The sequence below is a fragment of the Triturus cristatus genome, chromosome 2_1 (assembly GCF_964204655.1).
Source record: "Triturus cristatus chromosome 2_1, aTriCri1.1, whole genome shotgun sequence".
NCBI classification, from domain to species: domain Eukaryota; kingdom Metazoa; phylum Chordata; class Amphibia; order Caudata; family Salamandridae; genus Triturus; species Triturus cristatus.
The window spans coordinates 2336859-2353159 of NC_140581.1; the positions used below are offsets into that span (position 1 = coordinate 2336859).

Sequence of the window (16301 nt, forward strand, 5' to 3'; positions counted from 1 at the left end):
GCTCACGGTGATACTGAGGCGGGGATGAGAGGGCGGGCACTCAGCAGCACAGCTCCTCAGCTGCAGTGGCCCACAATAGCGATAGCGATGATTCTCGTAGCAGAGGCAAAGATGGGCTCTCAGCGGTAACAGCTCCTCAGCTGCAGCGGCCCACAATAGCGATGATTCTCGTAGCACAGGCAAATGCGGGCACTCAGCGGCAACAGCTCATCAGCTGCAGCGGCCCACAATAGCGATAGCGATGATTCTCGTAGCACAGGCAAATGCGGGCTCTCAGCACCAACAGCTCCTCAGCTGCAGCGGGCCACAATAGCAATGATTTTCGGCCCACTTTCCCCGCAGTAGACTCAGAGGCTCTGGAATTCTCAACAGAAACCTCACCTGCGAGTAGAATCCCCATCAACGGGTATTCGGAAGGCTGATGGGTGAAGTCTAATGTCCCTGAGACTTCGGCAGGAGGCAAGCTCAAATTAGGCCCTTGGGCAGTTGCTTCAGCAAGATAGATAAAAAGTTTCAAAGTCCTTTTCCTCTAGTTACACAGACAGACATCCTGAAGTAACACACCGTGTAGGGGTTTTAGCACAGATATTTATACCCAAAAAGTCTTTTTTCTCAAAAGTCACAAGTCACTGAACCCAGCCAGAACCAGTTTGGTGTGGTCCTGGAGCACGTTCTTTACGAGGCGGCATCTGCCATCAGACGCACAGTGGGAGGTGGAGCCATTATTCACCTTGCCAGGCACAGCCCTGCTCAGATCAAAGGGTCACCCCTCCCCATACTCCAACTGCAGATCTCAATGTTCAATCCAGGTCGGGCTCAGCCTGTCTTGTCCCTCCAAAACCAGACAACCAATACACATAACAGCAGAGCACACAGGAAGACTTAGGGAAGAAAATACCCACTTCTCAAAAGTGGCACTCCCACACACAGAATATAAAAATAATCCCCACCAAAAGACGCACTCTAACATTCTGAGCTCAGGCATACCAAATTCGATTCTTCAAACATGTTCCCTGGGTCAGCTAGGGTTAGGGGAACACCAATTCAGACAGTCATTATACACTAGGGAGCATTCGCGCTGTGGCACTGAATGGCAGTGGCACAGCGCCCAGAGCTTCTAACACCAGCAAACACAGAGGAGACAAAAGCGAAAGATGGAAGGGAGACCCATGCCAATGGTGCCAGATCTAACAATGAGCAGAGTCTCTGAATAGCTTTCCACGCTCATCTATCTCAGCTGTCGACACTGGGCATTTTCTGGTGATTTGCTAGGCGGTCTTTTCGAGAGAAAGCTTTTTCACATTCAACGCAAGGGTATGGTTTCTCCCCTGTATGTATGTGCTGGTGTTTATTCAGACTGTCTATCTGATTGAGAAGCCTGCCACACTCACTACACTCATAAGGTTTCTCTCCTGTGTGAATTTTAAACTGGGTAACCAGACTTGGGGAATAGCTGAAACATTTTCCATATTTAGTGCATCTATTTGGTTTCTCTCCTTTGTGAAGGTATTGATGAACCGTTAGATATGATGAAGCCCTAAAACGCTTTCCACATTTATCACATTTAAAGGGTTTCTCTCCACTGTGCACACGATGGTGAATTTTCAGACCTATGTCATCGCTGAATCCTTTTTCACACTCTGTGCGTATATATGGTTTTTCACCAGTGTGCACTTGCTTGTGCCTTATTAGGTGTGATGACTGCCTGAAACTATTCCTACAGTTGTCACATGAATAAGGTTTCACCCCTGTGTGTATTCTCTGGTGTAGGCGAAGGAAGAGATGATGAATAGAAACACTTTTCACATTCCCTACATATGTATTGTTTCTCTCCAGCATGTTGGAACCTGTGGCTTTTCAGACCATCTATTCTATTGACCACATTCCACACTCACACTGATAAGGTTTCTCTCCTCTGTGAATTCCTCTATGGCAGATAAGATCTCCAGAATGGCAGAAACATTTTCCACATTCATTGCATGCAAAGGGTTTCTCTCCTGTGTGAAGCCGGTGGTGAACCTTCAGAAGTGAAAAATAAGTGAAACACTTTCCACACTCATCGCATTTATAGGGTTTCTCTCCTGTGTGTAGTTGATGGTGTACATGAAGATTGGACAAAGAAGAAAAACTCTTTTCACATTCACTGCACTTATACGATCTGTTGTTCTCGTGTTCTCTCATCCGTTATTATATAAACAGCTAAAACAGTACAAACATAGTTTGCTTCATGTGTGATTCATTGCTTTGTACTAAAATAGCAAACATAACCTTTGGAAAGTTTACAGTAAATTTCCTTTTGGAGGGCACGTCCTGTTCATCAGACATCCTGGAATACAATACATCCTTTCTACACTATCATTACTAAGGTGGGCGCAGAATACGTCATGCTTCACAAGTTGCATCTGCCATGGTAGCTGCTCACTACATTACTCATGCAGACCCTCCAGGATTTCGCGATTTCGCGATTTGCAAAAAAATCGCGAAATCGGCACTTTTGTAAAAATGCCGCGATTTTTACAAAAGTGCCCGCGAAATCCTGGCATCCAGAGCAGACCCGCCCCCTCCCCTCTTCTATTGGCCCAGTGGCTCTTTGCCACGGGGCCAATAGAAGGGGGGTCCTCACAGCAGGCAGGCGCGAGGTGTGATGATTATCTACACCCCTCACCTGCCTGCTGTGCTGTTCTTTCACTGCTGCTGACGACTCACACGACTCACCTGCCTGGCTGGTGCTGGACTCGGCACTTTTGTAATCTCCTACGAGTAACTCCTGAATCCACCCACAGCCACTTCCCACCATCTTAGGCCAGAGTTAATATGCTATTCGTGGCCGTGACGTAGTTGAGGGCACGTGCTGTGAGAGGGGTTAAGTTCAGGTCGGCTCCTATGAAAGGAGATTTACATTGGAGTCTGTGTCTTCGGACTTTGATGTCACGTGACAGCTTGTTTGAAGGTCACAGACTGAGGTGCCCAGAGTTCAGACCGTCTTTTACCCACGCGTGTTTGGTACAACAAGGGAGTTTGTTTTCGTCGCCTTGCTGGCCTCACTTTAAAAGATCTCATTCTAGTTCTCTCCGGATGCATCTGCAGGGCTCGTGATTTGCACCCGGTCTCACCATCTCCGGGTTCACTGAGCGCCGTCACGAGCTGGAGGCCCGGTAACCAAGTAATCCGCTTGGAGCGGGCATCATGCCTCCGTGCCAGGCAACAGCAGCCCGGGGCAACCGGCAGATCATTATCATATATGCTAAGTAGTCTTGGGCTGAGGGGCAGCCCTGCTCAATCCTGGATTCTGGCTGGAGGTCTGTTTGTCTCTTGATGGGTCCGCCGGACAGCTGGCAAACACATTCGTTTTTCGATGCATCTCGCTCCTGTCTGGGTCAGTTGATGTCTGCAGTTCAGATCAGGTCGCCAACAGGAGTTAAAAGCTCTATAAACCAGGTATACCTTTCCCATGTTTGTTGTGCAGCGTGGGTGAGGGGCATGTGTGGGGGGTGCTCGGTGTAGAGGGAGGAACCATTGTGACTCTGATACCAAGTGCTGGGGTCACCTAGTGCATGGTCGGTTTGTTAATCAGACCCCCCAGATTTGGACTGCTCAGAAGAACTGCAAGATTAACACGACAAGCATACAGGTACCCTGGGCATGTATTCAGTAACAGGTTTATGTCCTATATGTAGTCTTGAAGACAAACAAAGTGTCTACATTGTAAATAAACCAAATATACATAGCTTCATGTTGTTAAATAACTCAAAAAACAAAGAGATCTGTGTTTGTTGTAGGTAAAACTGCCAAATAAAACGCCGCTAAATTGCCGCTAAATTTCCATATTTGTGCCGCTAAATTTCCATATTTGTGCCGCTAAATTTGCTAATCCATGCCGCTATATCCTGGGGGGTCTGAGTTCTCCAAGTGATGTATCGCACGCCTTTTAGGGCTTTTAAACTGAAGGTGCGCTGCTGAAGCACAACAAGGTGCAAGACCAAACATCAAAAGGTGCAGGATTGTCTGAATGGGACTTCATTAATAGGCCTGGGGACATCTGGAAGGTACCAGGGGGAGGTTCTTGGCTGATACAGCTCCTGTAATATTTCTCCTATAGATTCTATAATGGTTCCATCACCCTGCTGTTATGCTATACACTGCCCGCCTTGATGGTTGGGCACTATAGAAATATTTTTACTAAAATACAAAAGAGGTGGTAATCTTGCCGGTCAGTATTGCCTCCCAGTTTATTTATAGAAATACATGGCAGAATGTATGCTGCGCAAACCTAGTTACTAAATAACATGCGGTATCACCGTCACTGGGTGTTTTTCTGCTTGTGTTTGACTGACGTTGACAATATGCCACTAAAAGTTGTGCACGGTATTTCTGTGACATGAGGGCGTGAAATACAGCATTACTTTAAGCTGATGCAAAAGCAAGTATGTGCAATGAGTAGGGGAGTTTGGTACTCCGTATTTTTGACAGAATATAAAATTAGGTCACCCATGAAAATGAAAAAGCACATGGACCCATCAAAAGGAAAATAATGCTATTTAATCATTTACCATCGCCATGGATATATTTGATCGAGGGGATCAAGTAGTTGGCACGCGTGTCCAATAACATTAAAGGCCTGCTGAGTAGCACATGGACAGACAAAAGCTAAAAATATTCATTTCCGACAATAGTGCCCAAAATTAAAAGGAACTTTGAATGTATAATGCTGAATCAATACTCAAAGTGGGACAGCAACCTCAAATCCGAAAAATCGAGGTAGAGTTTTCTATGACCATACATTCCAGGAGCTCCTCAAAGCATGGAAGTTATTGATGGGCTATTACACCTGAAAAGTATTATAAGAACATTAACGTGAGCCATGCTCTGCATTGCCCCCACTGCAGGCTTTATTTAGTTATTTATTGAGGGGGTGTGGCAAGAAAGAGCAAAGTGAGATGTTGCAGCAGGAGACTAAATGAGAGATAATGATCCACAGACTTGCTGAGTTTGTTAAGTGTGGGCATGCTGTATAAAACTACACATAATCCTGTTTAGGCAAATGACCCAGATAGCGGAAAGTCTTGCATGGTCTATTTTGGCAGCTGGGACAATTAATTTAGCTTTTTTTATGCAGTCAAAGAGCAGCCACTTCTCACAAGCCTCTGCTTGCAACGTCAGAGAAAAGAAGATGTCCTTTCTCTATGCCTATGCCTGATCCGCCTGAGGAAGCAAACTAAAACATGAAAGCGGGGGGGGGAGGGGGACCGGGAGCTTGGTTGGAAGGGGCAGGTGAGAGACATTACCAGACCCCCTCTGCAGACAACGTGGTCAAAGGCCAGTAGAAAATAAGATTCTGTGTTTTTGAAATAAGCCTGCTTGGCAACTAGCCCGCAAAAACATTCTCACTGACAACTATTGAACCACTGTTTCTGAACAAAATGTGCACAGCCAGCAGGGCAAAGCCTATTACCTTTAACTACGCACCCACAAGGTGGCGCATGTTGCTGTGAACCAAGGACCAGGAGGTGGTAAGAAGGCAGACTTTGTGCTCTTTCCTGAAATTTAAAAGCGATTTTCCTCTACGCGTGACATCATAATTTTCACCTGGTTTGTTTTTGGTTGTCACAGTGTAAAAATTGAAGTTTTGCCTGCATGTGACTGCCTCCTTTTACCTGTTCCATTGTGGGCTTTGTAGTCCAAAATCTGTTGTGTTTGCAGTTGCCCGTGACTACCTAATTTTCCCTCCTAGTTTCTCTCTTTATCTGTACTCAGACCTGTGTGTAAAGCAATCCACCCCCAGCGCCCATTTTGTCTTAGCAAGCGAGTGAAACTAGATTAAACCCCCCCTCATACATCAGAGGCAGAGCAGAGGGTACTTTCAAACTGCAGCAATCTGCTGTTAGTTGCTTAAGCTGTGTTTGGAAAAGGATTGCAACACTCGTTTTTGGCTAGGAAAGTGAGTTTAAGTGTTGGAAACGCAGTATTGTTAGAGGGCAAAGTTTAGGCCCTTACCTGCAGAACTCCAGAGTGTGGATTGAGCCTGTCTCTCTTCTAGGAGATTATGAATTGAGGAACAGCTTCCAGCCCCATGCCCGGCAGCCTGAGCTCGCTGGTTGGGTGCCTAGCTCCCAAACAACCCTGAGCCCTCCTCTCACACCTACACAAGCCCCTTAAGGGTTTGCTGTGTGAACCCCAAAACATTCACCTCCATGTTGTGAGCTGCAGCTTCCCTGTGCCCAAGATTGCAGTAAACCAAGGACCAGAAGGTGTAAGAAAGCAGACTTTGTGCTGCCTCTTTCCTGAAATTTAAAAGCGATTTTCCTCTACCTGTGGCTGCATTTTCTTTGTGGTTGTGCCTCCTTTTACCTTTTGCATTGTGGGCTTTGTAGTCCAAAATCTGTTGTTTTTGCAATTGCCAATAAATACCTGATTTTCCCTCCTAGTTTCTCTCTTAATCTGGGCTCAGACCTGTGTGTTAAGCAATTCACCCCCAGCTCCCATTTTGTCTTAGCAAGTGAGTGAATCCAGATTAGCCCTCCCCCAGAAACAAAGAGATCATACATCAGAGACAGAGCAGAGGTTGCTTTGAGACTGCAGTAATCTGCTGTTAGTTGTTTAAGCTGTGTTTCAAAATGTATTGAAACCCTTGATTTTGGCTTGGAGAGTGAGTTGATTAAGTGTTGGAAAAGCAGTATCGTAAAAGGGCAAAGTGTAGGCCCTTACCTGCACAACTCCAGAGTGTGGATTGAGCCTATCTGTCTGTCTCCTAGGAAGTAATTGAGGAGCAGGTTCCAGCCCCCTGCCCAGCAGCCTGTGCCTGAGGTCGCAGGTACCTTGTATAAGCTGCTATTGGATGCTACATCTGGGCACTAATTGGTGCTTCTATTGGATTAGAATTAGTCTTCTTATTGGCTGAAAATGTGCGGGTTCTAATTGGTTCGTGGGTCAGTGATTCTATTGGAGGTAGAGCTTAGGGTTAGTGATCTGATTGGTGGATAGGTTTAGATTTTCTGATTGGTTCCTGGGGTTAGGGTTTCTATTGGACGTAGGGCTTAGAGTTTCGTGCCTGACTGGATGCTGGTAATAGGGCTGGGACTAGGGTTTCAATTGGACGTAGGGCTTCGGTATTGGATGGCTGCTGGGACTAGGGCTGTGATTGGCTGCAAGAGGCTGGTGTCCTATTGGCTGTAGGATTTAGGGCTAGTGTTGTGAATGGTTAGGGTTCCCATTGGCCAAAGGTGTCACCTGATTACTAGAGCTATTTAAGCTGAGGGTTCAGGACGTCTCAGCCTGAGCGTCGAGGACAAGGGCAGATGCCTGCTTGAGCCTGTTCGAGACTGGTCAGGCCTAGGTCCACAAATCCTGCCCAAACTTAAATTTACCAGCACCCGCCCAACCCTATCCACATTAACTCGCAGCACATGTACTCTACTCATTTACTACAAACTACCCCTAGACAAAGCTCAATGTCTCTGAACCCACTACAAAACCCCAGAAACCACACCTACACACTCTCACTTACAAGCGACACACAACTCTATCCTATACCACTAACCAATCCACTCATCACCTACACAACCCAATTTCAAACCATACTTAACTGGGTAGAGGATGTAGCCTTACGGCCAGAGCGGTCGACCTTGAAGCTGGGCAAATCACTTAATCTCCCCGTGCCCAACAAAAATGAATTTGTACTTCTGAAATGAGACTGGTGCTATGTAAAGCGCTCTGATACCTGATGTCTCGGGTCTAGTTTGCGCTATATAAAACTCAAACAAAAAAAACAACTTATATCCCATCCAGACATACGCTCCCTCCTCTATTTAATCCTAACAGACCCTTTTTTGTCACTAACAAACCTATACTCATCCTTTCATCTTTTCACCCAACACCACCCTCTACCACAATAACACAACGGCACAACACGTACACTGTACTGCACCACACATATTACGTCTTTAAGCAATCAAATATAACACTAATACTCTTAACTCTAGTTCATCTCCTCTTACACATAACATACACTCTATTCACACACACATCACCACCCCATTTTCCTTACAACTCCTACTCACCAACAATACTTTACATACAAATCCTTCTCAGAAAACAAATACATCAGCAACTCCTTTCACCAACCCTCAAAACATAACACACACACCAGCACAACAAAATCGCTCCCGTACAACATCTCATATTACTTTCCATCGCAAACTACAAACCTACACCCACTCCCACCTTCCAGACTACACAAATGATCCACACCATGAACAAACTACAATGCCAAGCTTTCTCTCTTCCCCCACACCTAACACAGATACAGCAGCACAGCAACTCTTTTAACCGCCTCCCATTCATTGAACAATTTAGAACATTACTACTTGACCCACATGCTGCACCACCACCCCTAACTCATAAACCTTCTACTCTATACAGATGCAAACAAAATAAGCAACATGCCATTCCTCACAACTTCGCTTTTCCAGGACTAATGCACAAGGTTACACTATAAAAACAACATACCTTACCAACTCACTCCCAACCACCGTCTCCACCACCTACACATGCAGACTCATCAAAATGGCTTCTTAGCCTGCTGGACGATAAACACAATACCGAACAGCTAAACTATTGCTCTCCTCATACAGCTAATACCAGCACTAAGGACACACCTGCTACAAGCCCACAAAATACTGCTCACTCGTCTACAAAACAATGTCAAACCATCACCAAAGCATATTCTCTAAACAGCCTACTAATAAATGGTTGAGCGCTCCCTAAAAACAAGCATCACATCCACAATCTTCTCACTGACACAAAACCTGATATACTCTTCATAAATGAATCATGGTTGGGAGATGATATGGCTCCAGTCGTGCATGAAGCCATTCCTCTAGGCTATCAAACTCTCACACAAACTCGTATAGGCAAAGGAGAAGGTGGCCTAAATATTGTGTTCAGGCAAACATTACATATCACTAAAGCTGGCAAAATCTCCATACAAGGTTGTAAGGCCCTTTTCACCAGATGCAATCCTACACCATCTTTATACTGTAACTTCCTGCTCCTTCACAGACCTCCACCTAGCAATGCAACATTACCAGACACACTTCTAGACACAGTTTCAAACCTGATAACACTACACTCCAACCTGTGCATTCTGGGGGACCTCAACATTTGGTTTGACAAACCAAATATGCCCCGTCAGAAAACAATAATCACTGGCCTAGACACACTGACACTAAATTAGATCGTCCATAAACCCAGACACATTGCTGTACACATCCTAGAAGCCATTTCTGCAAATACAGAACTAGTTACCTTTCAAGCAATACCTCCACTCACATGGTTAGCCCCCATTTGCTTGCTTTCCAACATAAAACAACACAACGCGACACACCTAAACCCACCTTATGTGCATCCACCTATCAACCGTGGAATAAACTCAGTTTGGAACACTTAGAAACACAGATAACATCCAGTAAAGATCTAGAGACAATAAATTCTTTTAAAAAACTATGAGGGGCTACAGGGAGCTTTTGATATCCTAATACCACTAAAAATGACACAACAGAGAAAAAGAAAACAGGCACTTTGGAGAAATACAGAGATAAAACAGCAAATTAGAAAGCTGCAACGTGCCTGGCTCAGAACAAACACCAATCAAGACAAACTTTGCCTACAGAAACTTAACAGATTATACAAGTGAGCTATCAAAAAAGCTCAGAAAAGGTACTATTCAGACAGAATTCAAAATGCTAAATGTGCAAATAAAGAATTCTATAAAATTCTCACTGAATTTCGTAAACCAAATGGCCTAGAATGAGCACATCCCGTTACTCAAGATTTCACAGACTAACTGGCAAATCATTACACGGCCAATGCAGACACATTGGATTCATATTTAAAACAAAGAAAAAGTACCAGCTCTGACCCTTTTCTAAAACAACAATGCAACAAAGGATCCTCTAACCCAGCCTCTCCATTCCTTCCAAAAAATTTCAAACTATGAATTTATGGACCTGGTCAAAGCAAGCAGGCCTGCCGGCAGCCCTTTCGACTCGTGTCCACCACAAACCTTCAGGAGAATTATTCTAACAACCTCTGCTGCCACACCAGTGAGAAGAATTATTAACAATGCCTTTACTACGGGAATGTTTCCAAAAGATCTAACAAAGTCAAGCATATGAGCATTACTAAAGAAAACAAACCTGGACCCGCTGAATATCAACAACTACAGACCGATTATAAATGGATCTTTACTGGGCAAACTGATAGAAAGAGCATAATTCACCCAGATTCACAATTCATTGAAGATAATGCCATAATTTCAGACTTCCAACCAGGATTCTTTCCGGGAAGAGGCACAGAATCTGCCCTCGTTACCATCTGTGATGACCTTAGAAACACAGTTGACTGCAACAGGGTTGCTGCACCACTTCTCTTGGACTTCTCAGCTATCTCTGACACAGTTGACCATTACACTCTGGTACAAAGACTCTGCAAAGCCGGCATATTGGGGACTGCTCTAGACTGGATCGCAGCCTACTTTCATAACAGAACTAATGTCATCCATACTCCCCTTAATCTTTCAAACCGTACTTCACAAAATCAGGGGTCCCTCAAAGCTCTATCATCTCACCCATGCTTTTTAACATTTTCATGAACACATTACTGGACATTAATTTCACCTCACATGCTATAACTATGCAGATGACACACAAATCCTCCTTCCACTGGAATGCCCCAAAGACATTGGAAGCTCACCAATTTTCAGTTGCCTCAGAGCCGTGGATCAATGGATGATGTTAAGCCATCTCAAATTGAATGCTTCCAAAACGCAAATACTCACTTGTGGCGATTGGAAAAATTATGACCCATTCGCTGCATGGGTGGATGATCTGGGATCACCACATAAAGTATCGAAGGAAGTAAGACACCTCGGAATGACCATGGACTCCAAGCTTTTGATGAATGCTCAAGTGGGAAAATTAGCAAGATCAAGCTTTGTTACTATAAAAATGCTGGAACGCATCTTCCCCCACCTGGGAATTACACACAAGGTCCAGCTATGAAAAGACTACAACGGATTCAGAACACTTCTGCCAGGCTACTCTTGCCTATAAAGCCACAAGCCCACATCTCCCCTGCCTTGAAAGCCCTACATTGGTTATCGGTTGCCAGAAGATCCACATTCAAACTGCTTTGTACAACTGAAAAAGCGATACATGGAACAGGACCGGTCTTCAGCAGAAATACAATAACAAAATACATTCAACAAACAAACCTCTGACCTAGAGAGCACCTCCCCTCAAAATCCCACCGTATAAGAAAAAAAAAATGGGTGGCACATCCTTCTCTGCTCAAGCAGACAAACTATGGAACCCTTTATCCCCGAACATAAGATAAACGGACAACCACCTTATCTTCAGAAGACTACTCCAGAATTGGCTATTCCCCACATAACCACCATACTCGAACATAATATACAGCAAATCCCTCAGTATATAAGCATTTATTTGGACTATACATGTGTATCTACATACGAGTATTGCTTTGTATAAACATGTATAATAATGATGTTTTTAAACATATAGATATTCGTTAGTTCTGCTTTATAAATGTACATATTATTTATAGTTACCTTATTCTATGTTTAACCCCTTTGCTTCTAGACCTTTACCCACCCTGTGCTAAGCCTCTTTTTAGCTATTTGGGGTAGTTCGTGCTTAGGCCCCTGTAACTTTTTGTCCACATAAGATATCCACATTAAATGTACGTCTTTTTCTTCCAACATCCTGAGGATTCTAAAGGTACCCAGTGTTTGTGAATTTCCCCAGAGGGGACCCAGACATTAGCCAAAATACAGCTAAATTTGGGGGGTTTGGGGGAAAAATTGGGAAAAAGTGCTGCAGAAGAAAGCGTCTTTTTTTCCTCTGCAAATGGTATCAACAAAGGGTTTGTGGTGCTAAAATCACCATCTTCCCAGTTTTAAGGAACAGGCAGACATTTGTCAGAGAACCAAAATATTCTACACAGTTTTGGCATATTACTGGGACACAGCCTATTTTTCCTATTTTTTGTGTTTTCAATGTCCTTCCAGTTACTGGTAGAAATGTGTATGAAAGCAATAATGGATCCCGGAAAGCTATACATTTCTGAAAAGTAAATAACATTCTGAATTCAGCAAGTGGTCATCTGTGAAGATCCTTCAAGGTTTTCCTATAGAAATGAGCAGTTGAAATAAAAAAAATATTGAAACAGAGTTGAAAAAAACAGCCATTTGTGCCAATGTTTTCACCTATAACTTCTTCTAAATATGGCAGATTTTTGAAATTCCGCCGGAACTTTCTGGTTGTGGTGATATATAGGACTTGTAGGTTCACCAAGAACCTGAGGCACCCAGAGCCAATAACTGAGCCGCGCCTTGCAATGGTTTTTCATTTTGTGCCGGGCGTATAGCAATCCACTTGGTAAAATAGAAAGAGTGAAAAATAAGTATCAAGGACACCTATGTATTTCCAACATGGGAACAAAATATAGAGCTTAGAAGCAGTAGTTATTTGCACAGCTCTGAAATTGCAATTTGGAAGGCAGAAATGCAGGAGAATGTCAATTGGTAATAACACGTGTTCTACAATTTTGTCTTCCCCTACGTCTCCCGATAAAAGTGGTACCTCACTTGTGTGGGTAGGCCGAGTGCACACGACCGGAAACGGCCCAAAACGCAACATGGACACATCACATTTTTTCAGTAATAACTGACCCTTTTATCACATTGTGCCTAGCTGTGGATTTTGGACCCTAGCTCAGCTGGCACCTAGGGAAACCTAGCAAACCTACACATTTTTGAAACCTAGACACCCATGGGAATCCAGGATGGGGCTACCTGTGTGTCTCTCACATGGTTCTGTAACCAAGACTCCCTAGCAAACCTCAAACTGTGTAAAACAAAAAAACTAATTTTCCTCACATTTCTGTGATGGAAAGTTCAGGAATCTGTGGGAATCCATGAGCTTCCATCCACTCAGCATTCCCCCAAGTCTCACGATAAAAATGGTACTTCACTTGTGTGGTTAGGCTTAGTGCCCGCAACAGGAAATGGCCTAAAACGCAACGTGGGAACATCACATTTTTCCAGTGAAAACAGACCCTTTTTTCACATCGTGCCGAGCTCTGGATTTTGGACCCTAGCTCAGCCAGCACCTACAGAATCCTAGCAAACCTGAGGAATCCAGGATGGTGTGACTTGATTGGCTCTCGCCAGGGTCTGTTACCCAGAATCCCTTGCAAACTTTAAAAAAAAACATTTTCCTCACATTTCTGTGATGCAAAAAAGTTCTGGAATCTGTGGGGAGCCACAAACTTCCACCCAACTAGCATTTCCCTAAGTTTCCCGATAAAAATGGTAACTCCCTTGTGGTACTTGTACCTCACTTGTGGTACTTGTGATGGAGCGACCCTTGACCCTGTCACCAGGCAGGTCGCTCACCTCAACGCCACGCAGCCCCCTGTGTGACCTGAGCCCCCCTGTGCTGCCGCCACTCGTTATTGGTTTGTGTCTACTGCATGCATTTTTGCTGTAACTGTACTATTGTCCTTCCTCTGTTTTCTCTTCCTGTTTTCCACCCTTGTGCCCGCTTCCTCCCTGTGCTGCCGCCACTCGTTATTGGTTTGTGTTTACTGCCTGACTTTTGCCATAACTGTATCACTGTGCTCCCTCTGTTTTTCTCTTCCTGTTTTCCACCCTTATGCCCCCTCTTTTTTCTCGTGCCCCCATTTCCCTTGTGTCCCCTTGCCTTCCGTGACCCCCGCCCACTCTCCCCTTCAGGATTCCCGCCACTGTGTCCCCTGCGACCCCGTCCCCCTGCAAGCCCATTCGCCACCCCGCTCTCGCCTCCAAGCTGCTCCTCCCTCCTACACCCCTCATATGGAGGTCGTGCAGCAGCAGCGAAGCGGGCGCACCTAAGGCAAGCCCGTCTGCGCCCGTCTGCGCCTGGACCGTGCCCAGCGCCAGGACCCCCGGCCTGCGCAAACGCCACGACGAACGCCTCCGCTACGAACCCCAGCACTCTCCACACACTCAACGCCGGACGATCACGCACCTGCTGCCTGGCCACCCCGAAGCGCACCCAAGGACCCTTCTCCTGCCAGAACTGCAGCTTCACCAGCCCCCGGCCGGCCAACCCACCCAATGAAGAACCCAATTTCCTCAGATGCATCCTGCTCAACACCCGCTCCGTCCGCAAACATGCCGTAGAACTCTGGGACCTACTCGACACCAACACCCCAGACGTCGCCTTCCTGACGGAAACCTGGCTGACCCCCTCCTCGGCACCAGACACTGCCATAGCCCTCCCGGAAGGCTACAAAATCACCCGCAAGGACCACACCAACGGAGCAGGAGGAGGAATTGCCATCGTCCACAGAAACACTCTCAAAATCTCGACAGACGCCGACGACACCCTCAGCACCGCCAAACACCTGCACTTCCAGATCCACACTGACCCCAACACCACCCTCAGAGGCACCCTCATCTACAGACCCCCCGGACCTCGACCGCAGTTCAGAGACTCCATCGCCGACTTCATCAGCACACACAACCTCGCCTCCACGGACTACATCCTCCTCGGGGACCTGAACTTCCACCTCGAGAACAACAACGACTCCAACTCCTCCACCCTGATCGACAACCTCGACAACCTCGGACTCAGACAACTCGTCACAACACCCACCCACTCCGCCGGCCACACGCTTGACCCCATCTTCTCAGCAAGCACCCACGTCTTCTTCAACCGCACCACCGAACTCCACTGGACTGACCACCGCTGCATCCACTTCACCTTCCGGAAACCCACCACACACCACCGCACCCAGCAGATGCCTCGCCGCAGCTGGAGCAAGGTCACTGAGGACCAGCTAACTACCGCCCTCACCCGCAGCCCACCCGCAGACCCCACTGACCCGACACCGCAGCCCGCAGCCTCAGACTATGGATCGACGACTGCGCCAACACCCACGCCCCTCTAAAGAAACCCCCCAACACCCACACCAGCAAGAGAGCCAGCTGGTTCACCGAAGACCTCCAGTGTTGGAAAGGCGTTCGCCGGAGGGGGATTCGATACACGTCGTGCCCACCCCTTTGACCCACCTCTCCCAAGTAGGCCGAACCAGGCGCGCACACCCTGAGCTCACACTACGAACAGAGTGACACCACACGTATTCTTTGTAGGACGATAGGTTCTTTTATCGAAGGTTTCAAGGGATCTTTATGATCCAAGGTGTAAGTAGTATATCAGCGACACAAGATACTACAAATCGGTGGTAGGGGAATGGGGGTAGCGGGACAGTCTTTGAAGGTAGTGTCTCTGCAAAGTACCCTGCGGATAGCTCACAATCCTCGAGCTGGAGGGTGTTGTTTCTCTGGGCGATCTCTTGCCAATTCGTCCTCGAGGGGAGCGCCGCGAGTCACTCAGCAGGCACAGGTAGTCGGAGTTCGGGAGCCGCGATCTCGTCAGCAGGGCTCAGATGGTTCAATGGCTGGGGGCCGCGAGTCCCTCAGCAGGCCCAGGTGGTTCGGAGTTCAGGAGCCGCGATCTCGTCAGCAGGGCTCAGATGGTTCAATGGCTGGGGGCCGCGAGTCACTCAGCAGGCCCAGGTGGTTCGGAGTTCGGGAGCCGCGATCTCGTCAGCAGGGCTCAGATGGTTCAATGGCTGGGGGCCGCGAGTCACTCAGCAGGCCCAGGTGGTTCGGTATTCGGGAGCCACGACAGCGTCAGCAGGCTTCGATGGTTCCAGGTCTTCTCTGCCATTCGTTCCTCCGGCACCCCCTATTATACTCCCCCTGCCCTTTGAAGTCCGGAGTCCTCGCAGAGAGGGGTCTTTGGTGACTGAGTGGGTTCGGCGGGATTTCCTGCCGCTCGTTTCTTTGGTCTTTTCAGGTGGGTCTGGGAGGGTCCCCAGACGCTCGGCAGGCGAGGCGCCTGCTCCCCAGGGGCCTGGTGGCCGATCGAGTCCTCCCGGGGGAAGGCGATCCGAGGTGTGACTGGGCTGGCGCCTCTTGGTCTGGCTCGGGGGTTCCCGCTCCCTCGGTCGGACATGCGTGGTAGGGTGTCGAGTCTGTCGGGGACTCTGGCCGGCCCTCGGGTCTGTGTGGCTGGGGCGGCCGGAGTCGGAGATGCCGTGTCTTGGGGTGGTTGCAGGTTGGCTGGATGATCGGGAGGGCATACGCCGTGAGGCCGGTCTCACACGCGTCCCCCCCAGCTGAAAGGCGTGGAGAACTACCCATCCACTGGGGGGTTCTCCTCGCCGAAGCGGAA

General features: G+C 47.1%; 1 protein-coding gene across 1 annotated transcript; it reads right to left on the bottom strand.

The window, feature by feature from the left end:
* Nucleotides 1-1233: 1233 nt before the first annotated feature.
* LOC146863579 (uncharacterized) lies at nucleotides 1234-1839 on the bottom strand. Its single transcript, XM_085640886.1, has one exon. It carries the CDS (start codon nucleotides 1837-1839, stop codon nucleotides 1234-1236), a length of 606 nt encoding a protein of 201 aa, XP_085497012.1.
* Nucleotides 1840-16301: the final 14462 nt, after the last annotated feature.